We start from the raw sequence: 13,435 nt of genomic DNA, 5'->3' as shown, positions 1-13,435 counted from the left end.
ATATACATATCTATTTACATTTTAGAGGCAACAGTGAAATAAAATTTGAAATATAAATTAAAAATGGATAATCTTGAATTGGGCATATACTTTAAGATCATTTTTTCTTACTGAATTCTAAAAGATCAATGAAAATTTTAGTTTCTTGATATACTGATAACTATTTCATGCTAGACTGGTATTCAGTGCTACTCCCTTGGCTTCACAAAGAACACAATGGAGAGCAGGGCTGAGAAGAGACTGTCTCCACTGCAGTCCCTAGGTTAATAATGCTCTATTTGGCTCTGTCCAGTAAGAGCCATCTACCGTGATGGAAATACTCTATATTTGGGCTATCCAGTGCAGAAGCCACTAACCCCATGTGACTACTGAGCATCTGCAATGTGGCTAGTGTGACTAGGAACTGAATTTCTAAGTTTTACTGAAACTCACCCTTTCTATAGCTTCTTTTTCCTGAGGCGTTACTTGAATGTAGTTCATATGACCACTTCCAGCTTCTGCAATTCCTCCACTGCCACCTCCACTGCCTCCTCCTTGACCACCAGCTTCTTGAACTGGTTCATTTAACATCTGAATAAAATGCTCCTGATGTTGGCTAATTTGCTGCAGTGATTTGAAGGACAGAGAAAAACAAGACATTGATATAAAGTATCTTCAGGAAAATAAGAATTCTAATACAAATAAGAGAGAAAGCTATAACTTTGCAACTGCATTATTTTAGAATGATTCTGGATTATCCAGTCTTTGGAAGGATAGGATTTCTTGTACATTAAAGAAACTTCGTATTTCTGAGGTAAACAGTGAAGAATTAAAAGAATCCAAATTCTCTTTCATGAACACTCCCACTCCCCCCGTCATTGTTAAAAAACTACTTGATGTATAAGAAAAAATAGAAGTTATATGTATGTATATATATATATTTTATCCTCCACACTAGTAGGCAGTAGAATGCTATAACAGGGGTCCGTGATCCCCGGGCCATGGACCGGTTCTGGTCTGTGGCCTGTTGGGAACTGGGCTGCACAGCAGGAGGTGAGCGGGCGGGCGGGCGGGCAAGAGAGCCAAGCTTTAACTGTATTTACAGCCGCTCCCCATTGCCCCCATTACCGCCTGAGCTCCGCCTGTCAGATCAGCAGAGGCATTAGATTCTCATAAGAGCGCAAACCCTACTGTGAACTGCTCATGCGAGGGATCCAGGCTGCGTGCTCCTTATGAGCATCTAATGCCTGATAACCTGAGGTGGAGCTGAGGTGGTGATGCTAGTGCTGGGGAGCAGCTGCAAATACAGATTATCATTAGCAGAGAGGTTTGAATGCACACAGCCCATAATAAGTCCACTGCTTGTAGACTCGTATCAAAACCCTATCAGTGAGTGGCAAGTGAAAACAAGCTCAGGGCTCCCACTGATTCTGCATTATGATAAGTTGTATAATTCTTTCATTATATATTACAATGTAATAATAAGAGAAATAAAGTGCACAATAAATGTAATGTGCTTGAATCATCCCGAAACCATCATCCCCCCACCCTGGTCCATGGAAAAATTGTCTTCCACGAAACCAGTCCCTGGTGTCAAAAAGGTTGGGGACCGCTGCTATACAAAACTCAAATATTTCATGACCTGAGCATTAAAATAAGCCCACAGGTATGTTTTCTATGAGGTAGTGCACCACTAGTAATAAGCTTGAGAAAGAGGGTCCTAGACAGTTAAACATTTCTTTTTGCTAGAGTTTCTCAGATTCTTTAATAAAGTGTTTCCCAAACAAATATCTAACCCAATCCCCACTCCCCAATTCTCATTTTATCAGTACATCTATCTATAGCATATTCTACTGAGTGCAGCTTAGAAGAACAGTTTATAGACTTGGTGAAGGAGAAGGGGTGCTCATGGACTTCTACAAAATGTGACACACTCTAAACCCATGTTTGGAAATTAACTGATTAAACAGTCACCTGCAGTAACTGAGGATTTTCTCGACCTATCTGTTGTAGCAATGCTGGAAGCAGGGAAGGATTCTGTTGAATAATTTGTCTCATCTGTTGAAACTGAGGCTGATTCCGTAAAAATTCAAGAGGGTGTCCTAGAATACACACGAACATTTTTGAACAAAAATAGCAATTACATATACAAACATAATCTAGACAGCAAACTGTCAAGAAAAAATATGATTTGAATTCTCAGATGTATATAAAATGAAGTAAATAATGAAAACATCCTCAAACTGCACCAGCTCGCAAGTCTCATACTGCAGAAATTATTCCTATTAGCTAAGGTAGAGAGTACAGAACACTAAAAGAACGAAGTGTTCCTACAACTGCCCTGGGCGCTCAATATTATCAAGTAACACTAAGAACTCGTGCCCTTCGTGCACTCTATCAAAATAAAAAGTATTAAAAGTTGTTTCTGATGCTCAAAAGTTCCTAAGAAAAACATACACCAGGATTAAGAAACGCAAAAAACTTACCTACTTTAATTGCATACAAAAGAATTATGCTTTTGAGGTTACTAAGAGTAATGAGAATTTTTTAGATGTACACTGTCATCTAAATTATTCAAGACAATCGTTCAAATTAAAAATGGCCACAGCATATGGTTATTTATTCTTCTTTGTGTAACACCAGTTTTACAGAAGAAAACGAGATTCAGAAACTAAGTTACCCAATAACTGCCACTGAATGGGACAGCACCCCAAATCTGAACCAAAGCTGTGGCCTCTTCTTCTATTTCCATGATGAATCTCAGGAAATGAGAGCCTATCCTCCGGGAGACTGCACACGAAGTGCTTAGGGATTTCTGTCAACCAGAGATGACTGCCATAATTAGAGCTAGAAAATACATAAAAGAATGGTCTCTTCAAAAGTAACAGTGCGAATTACTTTATCAATTTTACAGAAGAAATAATGAAAGAGGACATTAAATAATTCCTGGGACTACTACGGGCTCCAGGCTTTGCTTTCTAGTCAAACTTTTGCCAATGGAAGAGTGGGTGCTGTAAAGACACCTGAATTCAAGCTCTGCTTTCACCTCTAGATTCAAGATATTAAACCTCCCAGGTTTTATTTCCTTGGTTCTATAATAACCATTATGATCCTACTGGCTTTGAAGACATTTACTGGGAGAGAAAGAGACAAGGTGAGCAAACCGTTCCAAACGGCTTCAGAATATAACACTAAATGCAAACTGGGAAGCATCTCTTCCTTAGAATAAGCTAAACAGAATATGCCCTTTACCAAAACTGCAGTAATGATGTTTAATATAAGTGAGAATATCTTTTAAATCCACTTAGTATAATTTCTTTTGGGCCCTTCTCTAACACTGAATAGAGAATTTGTTTTAAGAGTTACTGAGATGCTCTGGGAATGAACCTCATCTCAAAAGTATCTCAGATTAAATTATTTTATACTAAAGATTCAGGACCATTTCCTCCCCATTGAAAGATTCCACTTTACCTCCAGAACTTGTTGTCGTAGTTGTTGCTGTCGTAGTTGCTGCAGCTGCAGCCACTGAAGACTGAGGAGCCCCAGTACTTGCTGCTGGAGGGGGGTCAACCACAGCCTGACTTTCTCTATCTCCGGGAATTCCCTATAACACAATTTCCAAGCTTTAAAATAGCTTAGCATTCAAAGTTAGTTAAATATTACACAGAGTAAGAGACTTATGAATCTATTTAATATCCTTGTCTAATTTCTAAAAGCATCAAACAGATGTCTGCTTCAATTAAATGTAAAGGATCAAGACATATCTGAAATCTTCACATATTCAAATTAGATTAGAAATGGGCTCAATGTGGTATAGATAAACCCATACTACTATAATGTACAGTAGCATTGTCCAACAGAACTTTCCATGATGGAACAGCTCTATATCTATGCTGTCCAATAAAATACCCATTAGCCCCAAGTAGCTACTGAGAACTTGAAATGTGGCTAATGGTACTAGGACACTTAAAATTTTAACTTACTTTTAATTTTCTTTAATTTAAATAGCTACTTGTACTTAATAGTACTCAACAGCTACCCTATTAGACAGTGTAGATCTAGGATATAAAGTAAATAATTTTGCAATTAAAAAAATAAATCATGAAATGTTTATCCAGCAACACATGTTAACATCTAACACCAAAGTATCAGGCAAGACCCTAAACTTGCACAGAAGTAATGGTGTCTAACATTATAAGGCTAATTACTTAAATTTTCAAAATATCAACACAAATCTTATTAAAATTAGACATATCTGGCTTTTATGTTATATATCACTCTAATTGATTTTTGAACCTCACAGAAACTTTCACCAGCTCAGTGACAGAAAGGATTGTATTTTTAACCCTAGCCTTAAGATCATCCAAAGAGATTTTGATGCACAAATGGCAGTTGTGAAGTGATCGCTGGAAAGAGAGTCTAATGGAGACAGAGCAGGTGATGACAGCGGCCAAGCGAGGATGTCCTCTACTGCTCCACGGCTCTGAGAGAGCGTCATCCAGAAATGTATCACGTACAAAAACTTAAAACTGATTATTCAGAAAGTACAAAAAGTGAAGGGAGTTCCCTAGCGGTTCAGTGGTTAGGACTCCACACTTTCACTGCCAAAGGCACTGGTTCAATCCCTGGTCAGGGAACTAAGATCCCACAAGCTGCATGGTGCAGCCAAAAAATAAAAATAAAAAAAGTAAATAGGTATAAAAGAACCTTAAATAATTAAGTATTTAGGTAATGCTTTTTCTAAGTTTGTGGCATTTATCTTCTGAAGTTATTATAACTTAAAACTGCACTAAGATTTTTGGAACACCCCTATTTTGATAAATGATTTATAAGACTTCTCATATACAACTTATTAAAGTCTTTATGAAATCTTCATAGATTTTGGAAGGAGAATAAAGGAGAAAATATTGCATTTGAATATGAAATGGTAATAGTAATTGCTTCCATTTCCCAGTAAATCAGAATCCAAAATCGTAAACATATGAAGAATGAACGGTAATGAACAGCAGGATAATGGCTGCCTATATTAGAAGTTTATTGTAGGCATTGCAAACAAATGTTTTTCACAATCCACCAATTCAAACCCTTAGATGAGGAGCTATCAAGTGCTAACAAACTATATAGAGATTGAGGATCCAAAAGCCTCCACCAAATTCTCAAACAAGTTTGTTAAACTAAAAAGTTAATCACCATTGCTACAGATCTACCTCAAATTCTCACACATAGTATTTAGCCCTTTATTAGATCATTATTTCTCCTTTCCCATACACTCACCCTCACTTATACAGAAGTGTCAAAAACTAGTAACAGTTAAAGGTAGCCCCTTTTTTCCAGTCTATGAAACAAACAGTAAATATATAAAACTTTAAACTGTTTCATGAACTTATCTCTCATCTATTCACTTGTATTTCATGCCAAATAGCAGCAACTGTGAAAAGAGTGATTCATTTCTTTATAGCTCAAAATTTCAAATCTATTAGATCAAAATATTTGATATCATTAAATTTATGCAGAATTCCAAATCAGGTACAAATTAAAGCCATTCTATGAAAGGAAAGGCAATATTTTAATGTAATATGTGTTTTGGGGGGGAGGGGAGGAATGAGCGGCAACCACAAACAGATCCACAGTAACTATCAATCCAGTATGATTGATTCCTCAATTTCAAACAAAATGATAATTAAATGAACTGCCAGCATTTTAAAGACTCTCAAGAGGACAATGGGAAAAAGAATTCAAATGATAAAATGATATGCTAAGAAAAGGTTTTGTGAAGCTCATGCAAATAAGTAGGCAAATGACTGGTGGTGGTGAAGCAGTTATCTGCTCATGACAGGGACTCGCCTGAAACTACGCTCTCAAAAGGAGTTTCTAACAGACGTACAACTGGAAACAAAGGAATGGATTAAACTTGTGGATGGTATTCCCCAAAGAGTTAGGATCTGAGATATTTAAGGCAATTAAGACTTTTGATAGTATTCCAACACACCAAAGAATTATAGAATAAAACGTTAAGACTAAAACGTTAATCCAATGTTATTGCAAACTTCTACACTTTGCTTTTGACCCACGTCACATTTGTAAAACAGACATTCATTGTCATAAAATATCACGGGTTTCAGTCCATGCCCACAACAATCTATTTCTCAAAAACCTTCATTAGTAGAAAACAAAACCCAATAATTTATTCAAAATTCCCTCGACTGCTGACTATAAATAAGCTAACAATTCAAATGCCAATAGAACCAGTCATAATATCATACATTAAATTAAATGCATGATGCTGTCAGGTAATAGGGAACGGACAGGAAGACAGTGAATTAGAGTCTACAACCTAAAACTTTTCCTAAACGCTTGTGAAAATCTGGGATCCGAGTTGTCCAGATAAACCAGATTATCTGAACTTTTAAGTGAAATCTCCCAGTTTTTAAAAGCTGGCAACTAATTAGGAAATTTACACATAGTACAAAATTTGGCTTGGGCTTCCAACTTGAAACTTTTGCTCTAAATAGCACATCCAGGATTATGCTTGGCAGGCAAAAAGCTACTAAAATGTTGGATTCAATTAGATTTAAAATCTGCCCCACCCCTACACCTCTAACACACAGCTGTCATCCTTTGAGGGTACTACTACAAGTGGATAGCAAATTTTATAACCCATTTAGCCATGTTGTTTTCTAATTGAAAATCCTATCAAAATCTTTTAGAAGAGGTTACATTTTATTAACACAAAATGTTAACATACTAAGAAAAATAAAAGCATTATGTAAATTATCTAGCATACATTATTATTATCTTCTGAATTGTTACTGTCCCTTTAAAATCTCTGTTTCTTTGAGATTTTGTTCTTAAACAACTAGAACAAAGAAAGCAAAATGTTTCTCACCATTAAAAGATACTCCACTGCTCTGTCAGGGTTGTTGAAACTGGCTCTCAGGGCTGCAATTACTTGCTCTCGTTCGTAGCCCATTGACATGATCTCAGTTACCATATTCTCATAAGACTGACCTGTCACTAAAAAAAGGTGTGTGTGGGTGGACGAAGGGGAAAGAAAAAGAAAATTTAATAAATAAACAATCTCCATGTAATCTGAGTGCATATATGTATACACTGCTTCAGGCACTACAGTGCCAGGAATACACAGATGAGTAACAGTTATCAACTACAACATATATGTGGTAGGTAGAATAATCCACCCCCTCCCATCCCTGGAAACTATAAGTAAGTCAGGTTACAAGGCAAAAGGGAATTAAGGTTGCTAATCAGCTGACTTTAAGATAGGGAAATCATCCTGGATTACCTGGGTGGGTCCAAAGTAATCATAAGGGTCCTTAAAAGTAGCAGGGAAGCAGATGAGAGGGTCGGAGAAACAGATGTAAGGAAGAGAGGACAAAGCAGGGTCAGAGATGCTATGCTGCCACCTTTGATGACAGAGGAAAGGGGTATGAGCCCAGGTACGTGGTCAGCCTCTAGAAGTTGGAAAGGACACAGAACAAATTCTCCCCTAGAGTCTCCAGAAAGGAATGCAGCCTGATTTTAGCCCAGTGAGCTCCATATCAGACTTCTAACCTACAGTACTATAATAAGATAATAAATCTGTTGTTTTACACCACTAAGTTGTGGTACAGAGAAGCAATGGAAAATACAGTATGTTTAATACACATAATAAAAATATCAAGTACAAGTGTAGCACAAACATAGAAAAGAATTAGCAAGTCAGGGCAGGCAAACTGGAAGAAGAGACAGATGAACTGATTTTTGAGAGCAAGTAGCAGGGACGCGTCACGAAACCAACTGTGCTGTAATAAGTTGTTTTCCTTGGACACCTTTCGTTATCAAAGCAGAGGGGAAAAGGAGGTTGGAAGCTAGAAAATTAGAATGTCCCATACTGTATAAAACTGGTACAATTACCCCTGTAAGGCATTTCCCACAGGATCTCTCCAACTCTGACTCACTCTTCATGGAAATGTCAGACAACACTCTGATTTAAAGAAAGCCAACTCTCTCCCACTAAACTTAAAGCTACCACACTTCCTGTCCATCTCCCACCCTTTCCTGCCCACCTAATTATCTTGATCAGCAGTTAACTATGTCCTAGAATGTCATCCTAAAAACAAAAACAGGGCCTCCCTGGTGGCGCAGTGGTTGAGAGTCCGCCTGCCGATGCAGGGGATACGGGTTCGTGCCCCAGTCTGGGAGGATCCCATATGCCGCGGAGCGGCTGGGCCCGTGAGCCATGGCCGCTGGGCCTGCGCATCCGGAGCCTGTGCTCCGCAACGGGAGAGGCCACAACAGTGAGAGGCCCGCATACCGCAAAAAAAAAAAGAAAAAAAAAAAAGAAAAAAAAAACAAAACAAAAACAGGGCTTCCCTGGTGGCGCAGTGGTTGAGAGTCCACCTGCCGATGCAGGGGACACGGGTTCGTGCCCCGGTCCGGGAAGATCCCACATGCCGCAGAGCAGCTGGGTCCGTGAGCCATGGCCGCTGAGCCTGCGCGTCCGGAGCACAAGCTCCGCAATGGGAGAGGCCAGCAAAAAAAAAAAAAAAAAAAAAAAAAAAACAAACAAAAAAACACACCTCCCTTGACTGCATCCCAATTCTCTTTCAGGAATTGGTCCATCCGTCTGCTCTCCTCCCTTCACAGTCATAGCTGTCTGTACATGCTGTGTCCACTTCTCACATTCTGCTCACTCAACTAATACCAGCATGTGACTCTGGATCTCAAAGATTCCCCCTCAAGCATGTCCCACCATTTATCATCTGCCTTCTCCACTTCAATTAGCAGCACCTCTATCCATCCAAGTGCTTGAACCAGAAACCTTGTTGATCTAAATTCCCTTTCCCCTCCTTCCACATCTAATCCACTAGCATACCTGGTAGGTCCTATCTCTAAAATATATCACAAACCTATCAAGCTTCCTCTTTCTCCCTGCCTTCACTCAAGACCAGTCCACAACAATCTCTGGTCTAGATTATGCCCTGCTTCCTCTCCTGCCCCCAAGTCTACAATCCATTCTTCAGCCAGTTGCAAAAGTGAGCTTTTAAGAAAGAAAACCTAATCTCATTTTGGGCTCCCAACCTCAACAACCCTGCATGTGCCACTCCAACCAATCCATTTCTACTTGCTTCACAAGTCACAGCTTCTGCCCCAGGACTTTCACACACACCAGGCTTCTTTGATGGTCTGTTCCTTTACATGCTCCAGTTCTCAATTTAAATACTACAGTCTCAGGGCTTCCCTGATGGCACAGTGGTTGAGAATCTGCCTGCTAATGCAGGGGACACGGGTTCGAGCCCTGGTCTGGTAGGATCCCATATGTCTGTGAGCCACAACTACTGAGCTGCGCATCTGGAGCCTGTGCTCCGCAACAAGAGAGGCCGCGATAGTGAGTGGCCCGCGCACCGCGATGAAGAGTGGCCCCCACTTGCCACAACTAGAGAAAGCCCTCGCACAGAAACGAAGACCCAACACAGCAAAAATAAATAAATTAATTAATAAATACTATAGTCTCAGAGAGGTACTGCCTGACTAGCCTAAATATAAGTGCCTTTTGTTCTTCTTTAGGGAAGCCATTAATTTTTAAAATATCATTTATCATGATTTGCAATTTATTTTATGTTTCACTCTATTTTCTTTCCCCCATCTGAACACAGGTTCAACCTTGCAAAGGACCGTGCCATTTTTGCTTTACTGTTTGCCTGATATACAGGTGACAAAATCAGTTGAATGATTTTTTTCTGCAGAATTTTTTATTTCATATAGTATATTACACTAAAACTCTGGTCTATCTACCCCCCCCAACCCAGTTTCATTGAGAAATAACTGACATACATCATTGTATAAGTGAAAGACATAGAGCATGATGGCTTGGCTTACGTATATCGTGAAATGATTACAACAGGTTCAGCTAACATCCATCTTCTCATATGGATACAACAAAAAGAAAAAAATTTTTTCTCCTTGTGACGAGAACTCAGGATTTACTCTCAACAACTTTCCTATATGCCATACAGCAATGCTAGCTATCTAGTCATCATGTTGCACATCCCTAGTATTTATCTTAAAACTGGAAGTTTGTACCTTTTGACCATCTTCTTCCAACTTCCTATCCCCCATCCTCTGCCTCTGGAAACCACTTTGAGTTTGATAATTTGTTTTGTTGATTTGAAGAGTCTACATATAAGTGAGATCCTATAGGAGCTGTCTTTCTCTGACTTATTTCACTTAGCATAATACCTTCAAGGTCCATCTATGTTGTTGCAAATGGCAGAAACTCCTCACTTTTTATGGTTGAGTAATACCCCATTATGTGTACACACACACGTACACGTACATGTACACACACACACACACACACACACACACACACCCCGCTTCTTCATCCATTCATCCATCGATGGACATTTAGGTTTGTTCCATGTCTTGGCTATTGTAAATAATGCTGTTATGAACATGGGGATGCAGATGTTTTTTCAAGTTAGTGCTTTCATTTCCTTTAGATGGATTCCCAGAACTGGAACTGCTAGATCATATGGTAGTTCCATTTTTAATTTTTGAGGAACCACCATACTGTTTTCAATAGTAGCTGCACCAATTTACAATCCCACCAACAGTTTACAAGGGTTCCCTTTTCCCACATCCTCACCAGCATTTGCTATACCTCATCTTTTTGATGATGGCCATTTTAACAGGCCCAAAGTGGCATCTCATTGTGGTTTTAATTTGCATTTTCCTAACAACTAGTGATGTTAAGCATCTTTTTATATACTTGTTGTTTTTTTGTATATCTTCTTTGGAGAAATGTTTATTCAAGTACTTTGCCCATTTTAAATTGGTTTTTTTTTTTTTGCTATTGGGTTGTATGAGTTCTTCATATATCATGGATATTAACCTCTTATTATATACATGGTTTGCAAATATTTTTTCCCATTCCATAATTTGCCTTTCTACTTTGTTGATGGCAAAATTTTCAATAAAGTTATCTAATAACTATGAAAGCATAGCTTAAAAAACTAAGTATCACTCACCAAATTCAGCATTTGATACCTTGTTTAGAGTAATGACCTTTCCCTACCTATTCCATAAAGTACTTAAGCTATTTTTATCTTTTAAATTACCCACTGATATAATTCTAGCACAAATCACTCAAGTGCCAATATACTTTCAGTAATCTAGTTCCCAGAAACAGAAAATATTATCAATAATAAACAAAATTAAGAGTTGTGGAGTATCGTAACTGTACTCTTTTAACATAGTGTTTCCCATTCAATTCTTACAATCCTTTTAAGGATTATGAGGCTGAGGCTTAGAAAGATTAACAATTTGATCAACGGCTGTTAATTCATGGTGCAGAGACACAAACACAAGCTGTCTAGACTCCAGAGCTCCCATGCCTCTCCTTGATGCTATGCCTCCTAAAATCATGCTTCTTAGTCAAGTTACAAAACCTCAAAAGAAATGCCTACACTCAAGTTTGGTACTCTTTAGATCCTGAAAGTATGAGGGAAATGACTCCTAGAAAACTTAGGGGCAATGAACAACATGAGACAGAGCTAATGAGACTGAAGAAGCAGTGATGAAGAAGATGTCATTAAGAATGAGTTTTGGGGGACTTCCCTGGTGGTCCAGTGGTTAAGAATCCGCCTTCCAACACAGGGGATGTGGGTTCGATCCCTGGTCGGGGAACTAAGATCCCACAGGCCACAGGGCAACTAAGCCCGCGTGACGCAACTGAGCTCATGCACCACAACTAGAGAGAAGCCCACGCGCTGCAACAAAAAGCCTGCACGCCGCAATGAAAGATTCCGCATGCCGCAACTAAGACCCAACACAGCCAAAAATAAATAAATATTTTTTAAAAAAAGTCTTGTACTTATCTTCTAGGTTAGGAGGTGCTGTGAAAGGAAAAATGACCTCATTTAGATTTGCCTTTTAGAAACTCCACTGTGGCAGGGAATAGACCAGTTAAAAGAGGGTAACAGAAGAGCATCAGTAAGGGTAAGGACATGAACCAAGGCAATTAAGTGGCAGTAGAAACAAATATTCCAGAGACTTTAGGAAGGAGGATCAATAGGACTCCTGGCCTCCCTGGGCCAAGAGAGGCAGAGGGTCAAGGTTGATGCCAATACTTTGGTAGAGAGTGGAAGATGATGCGAGCAAGAAGGGAACAAAGGAGAAGAATCAGATGGGGGAATTAAAAATTAATAAATTTGGAACCTCAGGAGTTTGTGGAGGTTATAGGTTTTCCAGCTGGCAGCTTAAAGAATGAGTCTGGGAAGTCAGAGGGAGATATGTACTAGAGTTTTAATTTTGAGAATCCTTGTAGTACAGTTAACCCTTGAACAATATAGGTTTGAACTGTGTAGATCCACTAATAATCAGATAAGTCTATTCCTAGTACACTACTACATGATCCATAGTTGGTTGAATCTGCAGATGCAGAACTGTGGATACAGAGGCCTGACTGTAAAGTTATAGATGGATTTTTGACTACATGGGGTTGGTGCCCCTATCCCCTGTGTTGTTCAAGTGTCAACTGTATATGGGTGGTATTTGCCATTCCTATAGTCTGAACTTTGAACTATGACCTAGAGCAGAACCAAAGAAAACTCATACATTTAAAAGCCAGGTGAGATAGAAAGAATTAACCAGAAAGCCTGAATAGGAAGAGTCAGAGGTACAGTTCAAGAAAAGTGTGGTGTCACAGAAGTCAAAGAAGAAACATTTAAAGAAGCAAGGTATCAACATAAAGACTGGATAAATTAAAGATGAAAGAGTAAAGGGATCCCGAGACCATACAGTTGAGAACTGCTGTTCTAAGAGGTGCAAGGTGTAAAAGGTAAGACACCACCACCAGAGACCAGAGCAGGAGCAACTAGAGCTGTGGACTCCTGGGCTTCCACCCAGCAGCATCAGTGCATTCCAGCTGAAGCAGCAACGGCAACAGCCACAGCCTCCGACAGCAGCAGGGGCACGTGGACAGAGCCCTTTACTCATCTCTGGGTAATCTTGAGCTGTTCCAGCACCTCTGTAACAATTTCCTAAGATTAAGCCTTTTCGTGTTTGAAATAGAGTGATTTCTGTTTTCCTGATTGTTGGACACTAACTCATATGAAGCAGAGTAATCCCAGAAAACAGTCTCTCAAAGATAGGAATGTGGGTTTGGTACATCCAGATGATCTTAAGTTGATAAAACAACTATTTTGCCCCTATGTGCTATGGGAAATCAGCCAGTCATTTTCCATGGCAATGAGGGCACCATGGAGTTCAAGTTCAATTAGGTCAGAGGGCCAATCCCATATCTTGTGAGATACTACTGCTGTTGGAACCTTGCTGCTGTAGCAGCTAAACAAGGAATCCAGAAGCCCATACTCTACTGAAGCTGCCATTCCCACCTGTTCCCAGTCTTCTACCTCCCTACCATTTCCAGTAATACAGAAGAGTACCAAAGGGCAGG

At 39.3% G+C, this 13,435-nt stretch overlaps 1 protein-coding gene across 1 annotated transcript in view; it reads right to left on the bottom strand.

Annotated features, from left to right (window-relative positions):
- RAD23B (RAD23 homolog B, nucleotide excision repair protein) overlaps positions 1–13,435 on the bottom strand; it is a 46,476-nt gene that overhangs the window by 6,286 nt on the left and 26,755 nt on the right. Inside the window, exons 6-9 of the mRNA XM_060101181.1 lie at positions 6,866–6,993; positions 3,451–3,583; positions 1,954–2,081; positions 433–603 (exon numbers count right to left, since the gene is read on the bottom strand). Of these exons, the coding sequence (XP_059957164.1) occupies positions 433–603; positions 1,954–2,081; positions 3,451–3,583; positions 6,866–6,993 (560 nt within the window). The remainder of the gene's footprint in view (positions 1–432; positions 604–1,953; positions 2,082–3,450; positions 3,584–6,865; positions 6,994–13,435) is intronic.

Source organism: Mesoplodon densirostris, chromosome 6, assembly GCF_025265405.1.
Source record: "Mesoplodon densirostris isolate mMesDen1 chromosome 6, mMesDen1 primary haplotype, whole genome shotgun sequence".
NCBI classification, from domain to species: domain Eukaryota; kingdom Metazoa; phylum Chordata; class Mammalia; order Artiodactyla; family Ziphiidae; genus Mesoplodon; species Mesoplodon densirostris.
This window is presented reverse-complemented; position numbering and strand designations above follow the sequence as displayed.